The sequence below is a fragment of the Leptonychotes weddellii genome, chromosome 4, assembly GCF_054177405.1.
Source record: "Leptonychotes weddellii isolate Sample4059 chromosome 4, ASM5417740v2, whole genome shotgun sequence".
NCBI classification, from domain to species: domain Eukaryota; kingdom Metazoa; phylum Chordata; class Mammalia; order Carnivora; family Phocidae; genus Leptonychotes; species Leptonychotes weddellii.
The window spans coordinates 7,574,386-7,593,434 of NC_138372.1; the positions used below are offsets into that span (position 1 = coordinate 7,574,386).

The 19,049-nt window shown below is 46.9% G+C and overlaps 1 protein-coding gene across 5 annotated transcripts in view; it reads right to left on the bottom strand.

Moving 5' to 3' along the window:
* Positions 1-19,049, bottom strand: part of MTOR (mechanistic target of rapamycin kinase) — a 124,254-nt gene that overhangs the window by 68,517 nt on the left and 36,688 nt on the right. For all 5 annotated transcript variants that reach the window (XM_081816867.1, XM_031030392.2, XM_081816868.1 and 2 more), the window contains 9 exons: positions 17,176-17,262; positions 14,430-14,597; positions 13,823-13,935; positions 13,346-13,508; positions 12,100-12,192; positions 11,258-11,404; positions 7,011-7,153; positions 4,467-4,629; positions 4,190-4,335 (listed from right to left, as the gene is read on the bottom strand). In XM_081816867.1, the coding sequence (XP_081672993.1) occupies positions 4,190-4,335; positions 4,467-4,629; positions 7,011-7,153; positions 11,258-11,404; positions 12,100-12,192; positions 13,346-13,508; positions 13,823-13,935; positions 14,430-14,597; positions 17,176-17,262 (1,223 nt within the window). The remainder of the gene's footprint in view (positions 1-4,189; positions 4,336-4,466; positions 4,630-7,010; positions 7,154-11,257; positions 11,405-12,099; positions 12,193-13,345; positions 13,509-13,822; positions 13,936-14,429; positions 14,598-17,175; positions 17,263-19,049) is intronic.

The following is a 19,049-nucleotide window of genomic DNA, read 5'->3' on the forward strand; positions in this document are numbered from 1 at the left end:
GCTTTCTACCATGTGAGAACTCAGTGAGAGGGTGGTAGCGTGGCAACCTGGAAGAGGGTGCTCAGCAGCACCCAACCGTGCTGGTCCCTGACCATGGACTTTCCAGCCCCCAGAACTGCGAGAAAGGAATGCTGAAGCCCCCTGGTCCATGGTATTTTGTTAGAGCGGTCCGAACGGACTAACGCAGGGTACTGAGATGTTGGGGTGGCTCTGGAACAGGGTGATGGGCAGAGGCTGGGAGAGTTCTGAGGTGCGCACTCAAGAATGCCCAGAGTGCCGCGAATGGACTCTCATAGGCACGTGCTGGTGAGAGCTCAGAAAGAAAGAGAGAGCTAGGGAGAGAGCTTCTGTCTTCTGAAGGAACAGCTATGTAATCATGAACAGAACGGTAGCAGGAATATGGACGGTAAAGGCCATTCTGATGAGTTCTCAGACAGAAATGAGGAACGGTTAGCGGATAATAGAGAAATGGCAACTCTCGTTATAAAGTGACAGACAATCTGAATTGTGTTTGTGTTCCAGTGTTTCGTGGAAGGTAGAACTTGCGAGCAGTGACTCTGGGTATTAGCTGAGGAGACTGCTAAGCAAAGTGCTGAGGGGCGGCTTGGTTCCTCCTGACTGCTTAGAGTAAAATGAGAGAAGAGAGAAACGACATGAATGTGGATTAAGCAAAAAGGAGCCAGAACTTAAAAGATCTGGGAAATTTTCAGCCAACCCATACTGTAAGAAATGAGCATGTGTGTTTGGAAGAGAACATGGAGGGTATGGCCACATGTGGCTTTGCTAAAGGGATTAGTGTGGTGTGAACCACGGACCACATCAGCTGCTCCAGCAGGAAAACCACAAAACAAAATAAAAGGAAAGAGACAGGAAGGAATGAAGGAAGACTATCAAACATCTTGGGTTTTACAGGACAGAACTACGGAGCTATTTGGCTGTGAACATGCAATATTCTTCAAGATGAGAAAAGAATGATCCCGAGGTGGTCCAGAGATCATCATGGCTGCCTGCTTGTTTTCAAAAAGGAGAACAATTGCCTTGCTTTTAACAGGCCTGGTGGACTCTGCCCCAGTGGGTCCAGAAGGCAGACCGTCCCCCAGAGGGCTTGGAGGGCAGAGGATCCAGCCAAAATGGATTACTCCCAAGCCTGGAGATCTCACGAATTTTGCCCTGCTTGGTTTTGGACTTGCTTGGGATCTGTCACCCTTTCCTTCTTCCCCATTTCTTTTGGAATGGGGATGTCTCTCCTGTTACTGCTGGGGCAGTGTATTCTGGAAGCATGTAACTTGTTGGTTTTCACACGTTCGCAGCTGGAGACAAATTTTGCCTCAGGATGAATTATACCTAGGGTCTCATCCCTATCCCTGACTTAGATGATGTTTACATGAGACTTTAGAGCTGATCCTGGAATGGGTTAAGACTTCAGGGCGGTTGTGATGGAATGAATGTATTTCGCATTTGAGAAAGACATGCATTTTGGGGGGCCAGGGGAGGAATGCTGTGGACTGGATGTTTATATCCCCCAGAATTCCTATGTTGAAGCCTAATCCCCAAGTGATAGTATTTGGAAGTGGGATCTTTGGGAGGTGATTAGGCCACGACGGTAGAGGCCTCATGAATGGGATCAGAGCCCTCATTAACAAGAGCCCAAAGAGCTTGTTCTCTGCTTACCATCACCTGAATACACAGATAGAAGTTGTCCGCTGGGCAACCTGTAAGAGGGTGCTCACCACAACTCAACCATGCCTGCACCCTGACCGTGGACTTCCCAGCTTCTAGAACTGTGAGAAGTGTTTGTTGTATAAGCCCCCCAGGTTATGGTAATTTGTTACAGTAGCCTGAATGGTCTAAGTCAGCAGGCCACCAGCCCTTACCCTAATGCCACAAGCTAACCAAGCAAAAGCCAGGTGTGTGTGTATGCATGTGTATGTAATTGCTTAAGAAGCAATTACACTTACTGATATATATAAGTTTAGAGGAGATGCGAGTAGTTTATACTGTTTCAGCGTTAGTCTGGTTTGGGAATTACATGTGTCCTGGAGCAGACAGGTAAAAACGTCAATAGGTAGGGAGGGAATGAGACAGATTGATCCAGTAGCAAGAGAACAGAACTGTCAGCATAGCACAGCTTTTTAAAACAAAAACCAAAAGTAAGAAATAGCTTTGCAAAGACGTTTTTGTGAACCTGATTATTTAACCTGATTATTTCAAAGAGAATTTGAGGCAGTTGACTCAAATGTATAAACCAGAATAAACTTTAAAAAAGTGGACAGTGAAGGGAAAGCAAGAGTAGGAAAGACAAAATAGAGTTGGAAGGGGGGAGGGCAGCAGACAAAAGAGGTCAGGGGGCTGTAGTCCATTAGAAGTGGGCCAGGACTGAGCTGTGAGCTTCAGGGTGGCCACTGTGAGGAAGGGAGCTCAATCTATCACCAAAGAGCAACGCCTCCAACATGGGACCCAAGTGGTAATTCAGGGACATACGACCCCCCCCATGGTGACCCCTGGGGAGGAGTTTCCACGAGGCCCATGCAGAGGACTGGGGTAGTACTGAGCACACATTCTCTAAGAGCAGCTTTGTCTAAGGCTGTTTCTTAAAACTTTCTGCAGTGACAATGATGGCAGGACATTGCCATGGTGCTTAGGAAAAGCAGTTTCACAAAAGCAAGTGGGAAAAGCCGCAAATGGAGAAAGAACACAACGGGAAGATGGGAAGACAAGTGAAGTGGGCAGAACTGCAAGCCGAGCTCAATCAGGCTGGGACAGAACCACACGGCTCAGAGCCCTGGCTTTGCCTGGGAGCACAGGTTTCTACTGGTTTGTGCTTAAAGTCAAGATCAATCTGCAGGGAATTCTGAAGATGTATTTTCAGCTATATTGGCTTAAGAGGTTAATGGCCTTCTTGAACATTTTTCCAGGGCTCTGACTGTATCTTCCTATTCCAAATCTGTATACACATCAATGCTTCTGTGATTGTCTCAAATATGGAGGAAACCCTGGGGTGGGACGAGGGGGCTTTCAGAGAGGTGTCAAACGGAAAAAGGTCAGCAAGGAAATTAACATGCAAAACTAGTTATATGACACTGAAGTGATTATATTCCTCTGCCAGATTTTCTGTCAATTATCAAGGAAGATGGTGTTACCTAAGCCAGGGATGGGAGGAAGAAATGCAGGTTTTCACATCTGCTGTACCTAATTAGAAATGGAAGCCTACTCCATAGGATGGCATGTTTATAACTGTTTGTATGTGGCATTTTAGAAATCAACAGTCTCCAAGCTTACTTTATTTGGACAAAAACATGATTCTATTTCTATCTTCTTAGTCACTTTTTAAAGTGTTTAAAGGAACACTTCTTAGCATTTACTCAAAAGCAGAGCTGGCAGAGAAGCTGGCTATTTGATAATTCTCTCAAATGGAAGAAGCGCCACACACAGCAGACTGTTTCAGCCACAAAGGAGGTACTTATTAGCTGGGTGATTTTCCCCTCAACTATCTGTAGTGAAATAATCAACCATGTTAGCATTTACATGAAGATAATTAGATCCCAGAGTTAATATTCTCTGATAGTCAGTAGGGGAAGCAAACAGTTCTCTGGGAGCCGGAGCTAACATTTGAGGCTGCTTCTAATTTCATAACAGCAGAAAACTGATTAAACAACCTATTTTTTCCATACCCAGAAGACTCAAAATCATCTTAGGAGAGGAGAGAACACAGCCAAAGCCAGGGAAAAGATCACTGAATCTCAGACTTCGCTCTGCCTGCCACACTCGCAGAACTCCAGAGGAGGACGACTCAGGCAATAAAACTCCAGTGGCCTCTGAGGCACCGCAACCAGTACGTCCTACTCTGACCCGAGAGCGCGATCAAACCCGGGCGTTAACATCTATCGCTCCCAGGCTGCTGCTGCCTCAGAACAGCTTCGGGGCTGATGCCACCGGGACAAGCCAGCACAGGTGGGAAAACAACGGGAGCCCGTGTGCTGAGGGTCAACAGAAATGCCAATTACAGCTCCAAGAGTGGGGAAGAGCCATCTGCAACCGCATCTCATTTAAACGTGTTGGCCTGGACCCGACGGCAGATTTCACAGAGCAGACGTCTCCACGTCTCCACTCCAGTGATTTGGCAGCAGGCAGTGAGGGGAGAGAGGTCATTTCAGATGAAGGCAGCAATTAAAAAGGGTTTAGAGCCTACCTGATGAGAGACTCTAGGATGGCGGGGGTGGGACCTTTCTGGAACTCCAGTTCTTTGTAGTGTAGTGCTTTGGCGTATGCTCGGCACTTGGCAGCCCTCTCACCCAGCAGGACAATGCCATTGTCATCTCTCAATGGCAGGGGGCCCTAGGGCAGAGCAGAACCCACAGCATAGGAAAACAGCGGCCGGGCATGAACGGGAGTAGGCTGCCTGGGTGCTTCTCCCCTCCCACCTGTTTCCTGTCAGTCTCCATCTGGACAACGGGGCAAAGTCTCACCTTGTCACTGTGTTCCATGAATTCAGCCAAGTTTAAGAGGGTCTGCGTGACTTCGGCAATGTCCTGCGAGGTGAGGGCCAACTCGATGCTTCTGATGAGTTCATCCTGCTGGTCTTCATTCAGTTCAGACCAGCAGGACACAAATGCGGCATTAAAAAGATCCCTGAAGGCAGAGAGCAGTGGGAAAAGATGTTGGAAATGCTCTGTGCCTCCACCTGGTGCCACAGAGTCACTTATCAATCTACTCCTGGCATCAATGATTTTGCTCATACAGACCAGTGCTGTCCAACAGAACTTGCTGGAAATGGTCTATCTTTCCTATCCAATACGGTAGCCACTGAGTACTTGAACCGTGCTAAGTGTGACCGAGGAATGGAATTTTAAGTTTTATTTAATTGTAATTACCTTAATGCAACCACGCGTGGCTAGTGATTACTGATTTTACAGCTCGGGTATAGACACTGTGCTACACGGGAAGCCGTGTGAGGGCGTGGGGGGAGAAAGAAGAGCAGAGCTAAATAACCTGTCTCCACAGGCATATTTCTTGGCAGTTTTCCCATCTTTTCTCTTCATGGGAGGGATGAACAGAAAGGGGACTTCTAACACAGAAGCTGGCATGAACAGATTGAGAATAGAATAATCTTCAAAGGATTCTTGGGATGCTTCTCAGGCGAGATTGGAAGAGGCAAAGGCAGTGCCCGTGACTGCTTTTCAAAATACAACCAGAACCCCTAGTTGAATGGTCTTAAACACAACAACCCAACTTAAGAAACTAGAAGTGTTAGAAGATAGAAACTCAATCCATACATTCTCAAAAGGTCCTCCAAGCCAATGTAACTGCTGGAGACCTGGAACCAGAGGTGCCATTTCTAAGATTACTACAACTATTTTAAATCATTAAAGCATCACACGGACTGGCATATTTGCTGTGCCTGATATCTGAACTTTAATCCCATCCCCTCTTTTTTGGTGAATGTTGGGGGAAGGGGGTTGGAAACTATAAGATACGCTTATAATGTATGGGTTGAGCATTTGATGCCTCTACACATACTTTCTATTACATGTGAAAAAGGTTAACTCAGACCAATGTATATAATTTTGGAATCTGCTGGAAAACACAAAATTTGAAATGTAAAGGGTAACATGAAGACCAAAAGAAGTCCTGTGTAAATTAAAAAATACACTTTCTGACCTACATCCAAGGCCACACCGGATCCCAAAGGAGCACACTTGGCACCACGGGGATAAACACATAGGTGTATGTCTATCACAAGTCTCTTTTGGATGACATTGTGCTCAGGAGTGACTTGGAGCAGAAGAGAGGTATACTACGTCAGCTGAGCATATGAAATCTGCACACTGTGGAGTCGGGGGAATCCTAGGAACTATTTTTAAAGCATAAAAAAATACCATTTTATGCCTCATTATAAATAATAATCATCCACTATAGACAAATTTGGAAAACGGGAAAAAGAATAACAAAGAAAATAACTACTCCTTAGACCTTCCAACTTAATCACTGCTCTATTACTTTCTAGTCTTTTTCCATGCAGATGTGTTTTTAACAGTTGAAATCACACAATTCCATAGTTTTGTATCCTATTTCATTCATTTACATTATACTGTAAACCTTCTATATGCAAAGATTATAAATCAAATCTTTAAAGGCTTCTTAAGATTTATTATTTAAAACAGTATTATTTTATGGCAAATTCTATTTCCTGGAGATGGCTGCAACAGTATCTCCTGTTCCACATGCTCTTCTAGAATCTTCCTATCATGAGATGGCATCCATATCACCTTCCCTTGAATCTGAGTGGGTTTCTGTGACTGCCTTGAACAACAGAGTGCGGGAGAAGTGATACTGTGTGACTTCCAAGGCCAGCTCATACAAATTCCATATACTTCTGCCTTGTTCCCTTGGGGACGTTCACTCTTGAAAACCTGCCAGTATTCTGTGAGGAAGCCCAAGCACCCTACAGAACAACCCACATGGAGAGGAACCAAGGCCCCTAGCCAGGGCAGTTCCCATTTGAAAGCCCCAACCTGCCAGACATGTGAATGAGCCACGCTCAAAGTGGGTCCTCCAGCCCCTGGACAAACACCCCCACTGACACTGACGCAGAGACGAGCTGTCCCTACAGGTCATGTCCAAACTGCAGATTTATGAGCAAAACAAATGACTGTTGTTGTTTAAGACTAGTAAGTTTGGGCGGGTATCTGTAATTCAGCAGTAAATAATTAGAGTTCATTATTATTAGAAAGCAGTTATATTAAACCATTACATAGTTCTTTTCAGAGCTATAAATGACTTTGTAATTAAAATTTTGGACCCAAATCTAAGGAAAGGTCTGCTAGCAAGGGTAAGATGGGTGCTTTTCCTATAATATGAGCTTGTTCAACCTGCCTTTTTTTTTTTTTCCTCCACAGGTTGACAAAATTAAAAATACTAGACCTTTTTACAATTATCGCCGATAAAGAATTCTTATATATTGTCTTCTCTGTGCTGCTCCTCTTGATCCCATCCTGAAGTGGGGGACGTACCTGGCCATCGGGTTGTAGGCCTGAGCCAGGGCCCAGCACGAGCGCAGGGAAGGTGATGAAGAATCCTTCAGGAGCTCCAGACTCAGCCGCCTCAGCCACTCCAACCAGTCATCTTTGGAGACCCTTCTGGCAGCTCCCCAAGCCTGTAATCCCCCAGGTGACAGTGGAAAACCATCAGCTTTCAGGGCCAACTGTAAGGAGCCCTCGTCTATTTAATGATTATTCTGTCTTTGATTTATAAAATCATACCTCTCGTGACAAAATTCCCTCAGAGCACAAATACAAAAGAATAATACTTAATTTGAAGCCATAAAACAAAAGCAGCAACTTCTGGAATTGAGCATGATATAGAAAAAGACTGTTTTACAAATCATGTGTGCTGAACTCAGCAAAGCAGAAAGCTCTACAGACCCAGAATGGATGGGCCCGTCACATGCAGGGTGCCTTCAACAAAGCCTAATGGCCCCTGCAGCGTGTGACGGGCCCTGGACGCTCTGCATTAGGACATTGGCTCATTCAACAGCAAAGGGTCACACAGGGAGAGGGAAAATGGTCAGGTTCACAGCACCGTGAATCACATTACACTCAGGCGAGCCAGAGCCCAGAGCACACGGCACTGGGGTGGAATGAGACAAAAGGAGTTTAACAGATTTAATTTTTACTTTCTGATTTATCCCCTCCAACATTCCTCAAAACTCTGAGCATTCCAGGCATCAGGAGTTTCGGCCAGGGGAAGCTGAGGGAGGTGGATGGGAAGACCCAGGCTCTGGAGACGGGCAGGCCAGTGTCATAGCCCTAGCTGCACTCTAGAGCTCAGCGGCCTGAGTTCAAATGACTCTTATCTAACTCACTGGCTGTCTGACCTTGGGCAAGTCACTTCTCTTCTCTTGGGCCTGTTTCCTCACTTGTAAAATGAGGATAATAGTTCTACCTCCTAGGGTGTTTTCAGGATTAAGTTAATATGTGTCACAGATTTATACCAGGGCTTGGCACGAAGTTAGTGCTCCTGGGAGTGCCTATTTCTGTGAAGTCAGGAATACCAGTTGGAATCCTGGCTCCACCGCTCAGCAGCTGGAGCACTCTGGGCAAATTACTTGTAGATTGCATCTGAGCCTCAGTCTTCCGCATCAAGGGGTAAAATATCTAAAGAGCCCAGCTGGAAGAGATGAGCAAAAAACAGTGGCTCTTATTATCAAAACAACATCTCTTTGAGCTGGCCTAGCCCTAACTTTTTAAAATATATTCTTTTTTTCAAGATTTTATTTATTTATTTGACAGAGAGAGAGACAGCGAGAGACGGAACACAAGCAGGGGGAGTGTGAGAGGGAGAAGGAGGCTCCCCGCTGAGCAGAGAGCCCGATGCGGGGCTCGATCCCAGGACCCTGGGATCATGACCTGAGCCAAAGGCAGATGCTTAATGACTGAGCCACCCAGGCAACCCTTAAAATATATTCTTAAAAGATTTTTCCAGCAGGACATGTGTACTCCCTAAGTTAGGGAAACTGAGCAAGTTAGAGCAGAGGTTCCCCAGGGAAGTGGTCCAGGGAGTGGAAGAGATCCCCGTGTGCTACACCACCTAACTAACCATCAACGACTCAACCCCTCACTTTCCTGGGATAAACTGGAGATCTGCTGTGGCTTCTGATGAGTTACAAATGAGTGATACCATATAAACTACTGTTTTATGTCAGAAACTGAAATAGAGACATTAAGGGACAAACTGAAAAATTATGTGCATGATTCTGACGATATAAGGAGCCAGCAGGAAGAGTGACACTAGTTACTTGACTTTTAAAGTTTGTTCTGTTGAACAAAATGGGAACAGCAAGTCCTTTTCTATGCAGAGGCCTCTGGCTTCCTCCCTACACAAAGGGTCTCCGGATAGCTGCTCTGTAACGCACGGCACTTCCAAAGTTGAACATACACAAGGGAGGATCAAAAATGTCTTTTCCCTCCAGCGATGTGAGGCTGAGCCTGGGTAAGGCGGAGACAGTTCAGCAAAGCGGCTAAGAGACTGGGCTCTGCAGTCACGCTACCTTGGTCAAACCCTGGCTCCACCATTTACTCGCTGACTTTGGGCAAATCACTCAACCTTTCAGGGCCTCAACATCCGTCTCTCTGCAAACTGCCGACAGTAACGACAGCACCTAACTCACAGGGTGAAGGGTAAATGAGTCAATATGTGCAATGGGCTCACATCAGCGCCCGACACACGGAAAGCACTCCACAGACGTTGGCAGCTGTCAGCGCTATTACTGTCACCGTTTGAGAAATGGTAACAAAGAAGCCTCTGGAAACCTTAGCTTCATGGACAACTGCACGATCTATCAAATAGGCTAAGTCCTCCATGTGGCCCTTCCTTGCTGTTCTTTCATTTACAACCTAATCCACGCTCGCTTCTCTGGGTCCTGCGGTGACTGTGTCAACACGAACCAGCCGCCTTCCGCCAGCAACCACGGCTGACCGCCTCCTCCAGTGAGGCCGGCGCAGGCTGACGGAACGTCAGCTTATCCATTTAGAAGGTAAGCCCAAATAGCTTCTCCTCAGACGGGGAAGCTACTGGAAATCCTGGCAGGCACTCTGGAGGTATACACGAACGGTTTCTACGTTTTCTGCCCCGTGTAACTCCCCTGTTAGCATAGGCAGCAGAAAGATGACCGAGGTGGCGCGCGGTTACTCGGAAAGCGGGTCCGACCGGTCACGGCACCGACCCCGAGTGCCCTGCGCACAAGTACGTGGAGGCACAAATGGGGCTGAGGGTCAGCGCTAGAGATCCTGCGTAGGGTTCCTGGACTGGATCTGTTCTCTCAGGTGAGATACACTAGAGACTCTCTATTTTTTCTGTTTGACAAAGGTCACGCTTCTTTTTCCAAGTCCTGGGTAGAAAGCAAATCTTCTTGGAAGCAACCCAGACTACAGGGGAGTTTCCTAAAATAGTCAGGACACGGCTCTAAGAGGGTGGACAGCTGCCTGGTTAGAAGGACATTCTGAACCCAGGCAGGCGGAAAACATCTGGGTGGAAATGTGTGTCTGGCTTCTCTGCCTGGCCCCTCCCTGAAAGGTGAGGTGTCAGCAGAGTGGCCTCAATGGCGGCCTGGGGATGCCGGGTGCCTGGCGGCCCTCTCCTCCTGGAGTCTTGGACCAGCGCTGGCACGCTCCACGGAGGGAAAGCAGCATTACCCCTGCCCCAGGGTTCTTTCACCGCTTCCCTCGTAAATCACCCAACCCTTCTCGGCGGCGGCCACTTTACAAAAGCTACCTGTGCGGGTGAAGGCTGGCTCAATAGTCAGTGATGAGCCCCGGTGTTCCCCAGCTGTGTGTGAACACACACACACAGGTCTGTGTTCAAATCTTTATGGGCTTGGCCAAAAGAAGAAAACAAGTTCTGCCCAGTTCTCTACCTCGGTCCACGGCTATTCTTGAAGTGCAGCTGCTGTGGGCCAACCGCTAAGAAAGGAAGACTACCACCGCGTGGAACTCTAAACACGGAGCTGCTCACAGTCACCAGGAGCACTGACAATAATGCGAAATGTGGGAAATAAGCAACCTGGTATATTTACTTAAAAGCCAGTGACAGAACCACGATTATTCCACTCAGATCTACCAGCGATGCTTTGAAACTACCTGTTTTTAAATGGATGGCTGGTGGCATACATGGTGGGAAGCTGGTTATATCCCAGGCTTCTGTGTCAGCAGAGAGAACTCAGTACTTATCTGCAAAGATCTAAAAGCTTGCTACTCAAAGTGTGGTCCCTGGACCAGTAGTATGGGCATTACCTAGGACTTTGGTAGAAATGCAGAATGTAGGCCTGACCTCGGACTGCCCGTCACAACAAGCATTCTCACCAGCCCCCAGCAGTCAGTAAGCCCTATGAGTCTCAGCAGTCTGAGAAGCACTGCTTTCAAGAGCTGGCATCAGTCTCAGTGCTAATTAGAGACTCACTGGTTTTGTTCCACTCATGTAAAAAATAAGAATGTTATTTGCAACAAAGGATTCTACTATTAAAGCTCCAAGGAAGCTTAGAACTTTGTTCTACACTTAACCTTTATTTTTAAAAATGTGTAATTTGGACACCTGGAAAAAGACGAAATGACCTAAGCTCATGGTATCTAGAGTTTCAGAAAAATGCTTGGGCTGGTCTTCGGTTGTTTTAAACTGATGGTAGCAAGAGCTAAGAGTTCTGAACAAGAGAGAAGAGCAGGGCTCTCCTTTACCACCCGCCCGCCCCCAGAAATCATGGACTTGCCTTTTGGAGGTTGATGGTGCTGACATGCAGTTTCTTCATGGGTCCTGTTTCTACTGGCCCACTAGCCAATGCGTCTCCTTGGCCACTCCTCAGCATTCGATGCTGGTAAATCAAAGGGTCTTCTTCTTCATCAGCAAGGGTGTATCCCTGCAACCAGAGATTTACAGAAAAACCCTGCAACTCCGCTAGGTCCTCCCAGGTTAGAAAACACCCTTAAACCTTGCGAAGGTCGCATCTTCTGGAAAAGTCAGGATGTCAACAAGAAGGAAAAAGTCATATGCATGGACAAAATGAACCACGGGTGGGCTACACTGCCCACTGCAGACCCATCTTTGCTGGTCACTTGTGGTCAGTGACAGCATTGACTCCATAGCATGAGCACACAGCTGGCAAAGCTAAAACTGTGGGCAGTGATCCAAGGGACCAAGTGCTATGAGCTGGGGGGGCAAACAGCCCGCTGCCTGGCTTTGTGTGGCCCAGAAGCCAAGAAGGGTTTCTATATTTTCAAATGACTGGAGAAAAAAAAAAATCAAAGGAGGATGACTATTTTGTAGCACATGCAAGCTATTCAAGAAGCACACCTTGGCGTCCCTTAGTGGAAGTGCATAGGCAGGCGGCCAGGCTCACGCTCTTCCACGAGCAGGCGGCTGCTTTCCGGCCTCGGGCAGCAGGGCCCAGTCACTGCCTCAGAGCCCACATCGCCTACAGAGCTGAGAAAAACCTGCTATCTTTACAGAAACTGTTTGCCCATCACTAGTTTAGGACTATAAAGCCAGATGTGCTCCCAGACCCATGAGGAGAGTCAACGGGGGACTTTGGGACAGAAACCAAGCGCAGTTCACCTTGACAATTCTGCAGATAAGGACATCATAGCGCTGATGGTTGATTCGGTGTCGCACCAGGACTTTATTCACCATTGGAATGAAAATTTGGTACTGTCGAAGGAGAGGGAAGAGGTCAGAAACGTTACTCTGCAGAGAGGGAGGCAGACAAAAGAATGCTATAGCTAGTTCCCCTGAGTTTGGGGTGGCTCTGTGTTACGCAGAAGAATCACCTACTTGTCTGTCTGTCTCTCTCACACACTCACACACACACACACACACACACACACATACACACACACACCCTGCTACAATCCTAGTCCCTATGCCCTTCCATCTGGGTTACTGTGATGGCCTTTGACTGCTCTCTCTGCTCCTACCCTTGGCCTGGTCTGTTCTTCCAAACAGCACTGTGAGTCACCAGGTCAGACCATAGTATTCCTGTGATCAAGATCCTCCAAAGTCTTCTAGTCTTGCTCAGAGTAAAAGCCCAAGTATTTATAATGGCTCACAGCAGTGATGTGCAAATTTCTGTGGGCATCAGAATCATCTGGAGGGTTTATGAAACCAGAGATTGCTGGGCTCCACAGCCAGCTTCTGGTTCAGGGCTGGGCACAGGCCCAAGAATCTACATTTCTAACAGGTTCCCAGCTATGCAGATACTGTCCAGGGACATCTGAGAACCACTGGCTACGGCACCTGGTCTCTATGCCCCATCCCAGCCCCGCCTTATCTCTACGACCTGAACTCCAAACCTTCCCCCTCACCCCCCAGCACCCTCCTCTGAAGCCACACTGCTTTCCTGCTGTTCCTTGGACCTTTCAAACGTGCTGCCTCCTCACACCTTTGTATTTGCTACTCCTTCTGCCAGCATCCAACTCTCTGGGCTCAGACCTTTATTTGGGTCTCTGGTCAGACGTCAATTTATCAGAGGTCTTCACTGTCCACCCTAAACAAACAGCGGCTCACCCCACTCACTCTACACTCTTATGAGACAGACTGTTTATTAGCTTTGCCTCACTGGAATGTAAGCTCCATGAGAACAAGGACACCATTCTGTTTACTGTGTTATCCCAGAACAGCATTTAGCGCACAGAGATGGCTCGAGAAATATTTGCTAAATAAATGAAGGACAAAAAAAGCAAATAATTCCTAGTTCTTTGAAGGTAGTTGAGAGCTACAGACTAGCAAATAGAGATGTTCACAAACAAAAGCATCTTCCCCAAGCCAGGCAGAAGAGCACGTCTGTTCAGGACTCCTGCCTCACCTTCTTCCCCAGTTGGAAGACCAGCGAAGACAACGTGTCCATGGCCGTGGGACGCAGTTCCGGGCTCTGGTCCAGCGTTCGAACAATCGGATGAATGATCCGGGAGGCGTAGTCAGTGAAGTCCAGGGACTCCGTAAGGCGGTCCACAGTCTCTAACGCTGCCCTACAAGAATCACGGACATACAGTAATTGTTAACACATGGCCCCAAAGTACGAGAAGTGGCTGAGGGTTATCTTATCAGCACCAAATGGGAAGGCACGGCCTCGGAGGTACCTCGGGTGACATGGATCCAACATAAGTCCCAGTGGGATAGGGATGGTTAAGATTTCCAGAAGCCTGGGGCATTTCTGGACTAAAATAAAGAGAGCTGAGGTAACAAAAAAATGGAAAGATGGCATGGGAACTTAAGAAAAGGACATTTTTAACCAAACATGAAAAGCTCGATGGCTGCTTAGTCCCAAAGTGCAAGTTCTTACTTCCGAGACGGCAGTGGAACTTCCGGGGCATCAAACAGCTTCACGATAGGGGGCAACAACAAATGCAGATAGTCATCCAGGTTGGCGCCAAACAGCTGGATGGCAGCCAACAGCTGCAAAAGAGAGCAAATGCCCGGTGATGAACAAATAAAGGCAGGTACCAAGCATGCAGAGTGGGGCAAGGGTGTGGGTAATTCCGAATTCTGTGGGGACTCTTGAAAAGCCTTCAGTAAGTGGCCTTGAGCTACATTCTTTCGGTAGCCTTCCCCCTCTCCCCCATTTTATTTTGCTTGTGTATTATTTTGCTTTCTCTGAGCTTATTTCAATGGATAAAGAATCAGTTGCTAAATAATAGGAGAACGGGTCCGGGATAAAATGTTTACCAAGAATCCAATAAAAGAGAGAAAACACAAGTCCAATCAAGAGAGGATTGTAAACATCTTGTCAACTGCACACATCGGGTATTAGGTATTAGCATTCTTTGGACTCGATCTTGTGGATCAAGCACCATCCCGTCACTCAGACCAGGGTCTTGCCTCTTAGTTGATCATCCCTGGACTCTGATGGATGCTGGGAATCTCTCTAGAGGACACCTTTCTGGACTCACCTTGATGGAGACGATGCGGCCTGGGCTGTTGTCATGCATGAAGACACGTAGCATGTGTGGGATCAGCTGGGGCAGGTAGAGCTTAAATTCACCCCCAAGAGCTACCACAATCTGCTCAATGAGAAGGATGATCGTGCTCTGGATCGAGGTGTTCATGACCCAGAATTCCTATAAAGAGAGAAGAGAGAGAGAAGCAAAGCCAGGTGCTCTTCTGCTGAACTAGGAATCAAGGAACTGAGATGGACCAAAAGAAGCAAAACTGTAGTGAGCACAGTCTGCCCCAAGAGAGACTCCCTCCCCAGCCTCTTCTCCCCAGGCCTCTTTGTATCCTAGGTCACAGTTACAGTGAACAAATTAAACCGCATTTCCCCAAACGCACCAGGCTCCTTTGTTCCTCTGTGCTTTGCTTGTGCTGCGCTCTGCCTAGAACTCCACCTTTTGCTCAGCTAAGCCCTGTGTTTCTAGACCCGGCTCAAGCCTCACTTCCACGAAGGCTTTCCTGTTTTCCTTCCATTACACACTTTGGGTCCCTCTGCCCCCCTCTTTTCTAGTACCTGTAGTAACTTCATTTTCTTTGCCACCTTCTCTCTGCTAGACTGTAAACTAGTTATGGGCAAGAAACCCCTTTGAGCCACCTCTGTCTCCCTAGGACCTAGCACAGCACCTGGCATTGTCCAGCCACCCGAACACATTTACAGAGTGAATGAATGAGTAGGTTTACTTTACTCAAGCGGCTCTCAGGCCGCCCATGGTGGATTCTCTACGTTGGGTACCAGCCACTCTCTACCAGAAGATGATTCCAGAGTTTAACAAAGTTTCTTGCCCTTCCTGGATTTAGACTTTGCTAGTCTAAATACTGCTAGATATAGACAGCACCTGACGTTGGCTCCAAATCATTTTCAGGCCTGGATGATGCCACAAAAGCACTTTTTCTACACCTGTATAGTTATGTTCCACATAAGTTACTAACGTAAAAACTTGGCCAGTTGGCCACAGAATCTGCCTCAGTACCCCAAATTGGTCCGACTTTCTGACTCCAGGAAAAGCTGTCATTTCAAATCAACTCAAAAAGAGAGTTGCCTACTCCCTTGTTTGAAACCTCCAGAGAAGGAGACTTGATGATGATAGATTAGCCCTACTAATGATGGCAACATATGCATATTCATACTTAGGGGCCCTCAACTAATTCAGAGTAAAGTCAATGGAAAAAAAAAAAACAAAAAACTCCTCAGAAGAAAAGCATTACAGAAGCATAAAGTATTTTTATTAAAAAATGTCTTAAAAATCAGAATAGTCTAGAAAGTAAAAACCATACTAAAAGATGCCGGTAAAACTTCCTCTCTGCTCGGAGAGAGAGGTATTTTCTCTGAAAAAGCGATTTTCTCTAGATAAAAACCTCTGCCAAAGAAACATCTCCGATTTTATAAACTCCATGGTCGGTCTGATGTGCATTCACTTGGCCCGCATGCTGCCTTCTTTAGAGAAAACTCACCTAGCTCTCCACTGTATTACTGCTGGCTTCTTACAGCGGCTTCTCTCCCTCAAAGAAGCCAGGTAGCCTGCCCAGGGATCATTGTTAAGAGACTGTCCTCATCCCAGGCTCAGGGGCACTCATTAAAATGCCCAGGGTCAGCAGTCAAAGGAAGAGCCCCTGGTGCACCTTACCCATCTTGGAGGAAATGAAAGCTGCATTTTGCGAGTATGAAGCTCCCTGCCTCAAACTTCTGTGTTTTGGTCCTAAGTCTTTTGGGGGGACTAAGTCTCTGATTAGTTCTGCTTCCAACCACAAGTACACCGCTGCCTGCTGGGCCCCTCCCCCAGGCAGTCCATCAGCTCTCCAGCACTCTGCTCAACTTCCTTGTCCAGAGGCCTCCGCCGCAGGAGTTGGGGAGCAAGCAAGCGGTTTTCATTATTTGTACAGACAGGAGTTTTTCAGTTCTGAGACCCAGTTTCAGGGAAGTCCCAGTTTTGAAGTCAGCCACTTTGATTTTAGTCCTGTTGCTTCCTCCAAGCTAACTACAAAGGGCTGGCAGAGAGGAGCAGAAATCAGTGAAGAATTGTCTTCCCATTCTTTGAGGGCACAGCTATCTCTGCAAAGCAAGCTTCCCAAGAGACATTTAAATGATACAGAACAGCAGGAAGCAGGCTTCCCCCTTAAACAGAAAAACGATACTGCCGCCGAAGGGGAGTCCTCCGCACCTACTTAAAGCACGTTATAAAATCTGGGACGGGAGCCTTTCCTCAGGTGCTGCTGTAGCCAGAAGGTGGCATTTATGTTCTTAAAGGCGGTGGGGAAAAGCCTCGCCTTCCTCCTCAGTGCCTGACAGGAGTTCATCGTATTTAATAGCACTACCGAAACCCAATCCCCAAACCTCTCTTAAGGCCGTGGTTTTATGGGCCGTAAGAAGGAGGGCTTTCATGGCAACAGTAAAGCACTGTTGTGATATTAAAGTGAAATTGCTTTGTTGTGTGTGAGGCAGAGAACTCATGAGTCTATTTCTGGCAGAACAAGGACTTCAGGATTCTTCCTCCAACCTCACAGCTCGTACTGAGGGGCCGGAGCCTGCGGCAGCAGCCCCCCTCCTCTGACATCACCCACCGGGGCACCCTGCCCCGCGTTTTACACTCCTGTTGTAACAGCTCTATGAAGACCCGTGACAAAAATGTCCGTGCTCTCCAAACCTGCCTCTGAATGTTCCTTGACCCAAACACTGATGAACCAGCCAGAGCACTAACTTCTACTCACTCTCATGAGGGTGACTATTTCATCCATATAAGGTCGGATGTGGCTCTTCACAAAGGACACCAACATTCCCAGCTGCTGGAACAGGAACTGGAATGGAGAAGAGGTCAGCAAGTTGGCATCAGGAAGGACGGAGAGCTCCCAGGGTTACCCTAAGTCCGTGGGAACAAACGAACACCACTATGGAATTGGTTTCCACACCATCCATCTACTGAGTGTAAGTCTAAAAAAACCCAATTGAAAGCCTTTGGCGGTGATTGTGGTGGGGGCTAAAAACAACTCTCAATAGCTTTACACCCCAGCCAGGCGAGCCAGGCTTTGGGGCCAGACTGGCTGTCCTGAGCCTCGATGCTACCTCTTGGCTCTATGACCTTCATTTAACCTCTCTGCGCCCAGCCTCTTCAGGGAGAAGATGCAGGTAACAGTACTTGTCTGCAGGGCTTACTTCAAGTTAAATGGGAGAACACATGGAAAGCACTAGCACCAGATGTGAATACCGTGAAGTGCTCCATGAACACCAGCTATTACTGAAGGATTCGCAGAGTGACTAAAGACTTAAAAATGGACATGAAATTTTTAATCACCTGGAAATGTATCTTTTGTCTCTTCAGTTCTAATTCACTACCACTTACTTTCTAAAATAAATACGGCTAACTACTACGGGTATTGTGGTTCATGTGTAGTAATTAACTCAATTAATCAGATCTTAATTCATGAGGTAACTGTTTATCTCTGAGAAACCGTGCCCCAAAGCACTAAGCAGGGGCGCCTGGGTGGCTCAGTTGTTAAGCATCTGCCTTCGGCTCAGGTCATGACCTTGGGGGCCTGGGATTGAGCCCCGTATCCAGCTCCCTGCTCAGTGGAGAGCCTGCCTCTCCCTCTCCCTCTGTCTGCCGCTCTGCCTACTTGTGCTCTCTATCAAATAAATAAATAAAATCTTTAAAAAAAAATTTAAAAAACAGTAAGCAACCTGGGGGAGGGATGGGATAAGGAGATTCTGTTCAGGTTGATACGGTGCAGCTGTAAGAAGGGATGCCATCCACTAAAACAAGGTGGGAATAAAAAGGCTTGGGTAAAGGCAATCCAGCTACTTTCCTGGCTAAAGATGTCTTTAGGGTATGGTTTTTATTTTGTAGTGATCTTCAGATAGTGCTACATGTCAATATGCAATAGCAAATCATATTCTAAACTCCCCTCCCCGAAAGATTCTTCTAGCTCTCTATGCCTCTGCCTCCTCCTATTAATAAGACAATTTAGCATAATGAACATACATATTTTCACTTTTTAAAAAATTTATTGGTTTTTTTATTAACATATATTATTTGTTTCAGGGGTACAGGTCTATGACTCATCAGTCTTACACAATTCACAGACATGTTTTCACTCTTATCTGCATTTGGAAACTTGGGCAAGTTAGGATTAAAAATAAAAAGTGAAAAAGTATTGTTTCAAATAGCGAGGAACAGACTTACGGACTCACTACCTGAAGAGGTGAGACTCACAGGACATACAGGCTTGGGCTCCAAGGGAGTGTGGATGCCTTCTCCAATGACAAGGACACCAATGGATTCTAAGGTGGTTCAAACCTGCCCACCACATGGCATAGGTTCGACTCAACTCAGGACAGCCATCCCTACCTACCGCTCGGGAGCCTCCTCATCAAATCGCTGCTGGCCCTTTTTGTGAAATGGTCTCTATAAAAGGACATTCCAGAGATTAAGGGACGTGAGACGCTAAGATTAATGGTTTCTTTAGCTAAATTTTTGTTATGTGAAACCTGAAAGAAGGCAGAAAATAGAAGCTGGAGGAGAAGCAGGGCATTGGGGATGGCAGGGAGGTCAGGAAAACCATGAGACCGAAAGGACAGAGCCTCCTGA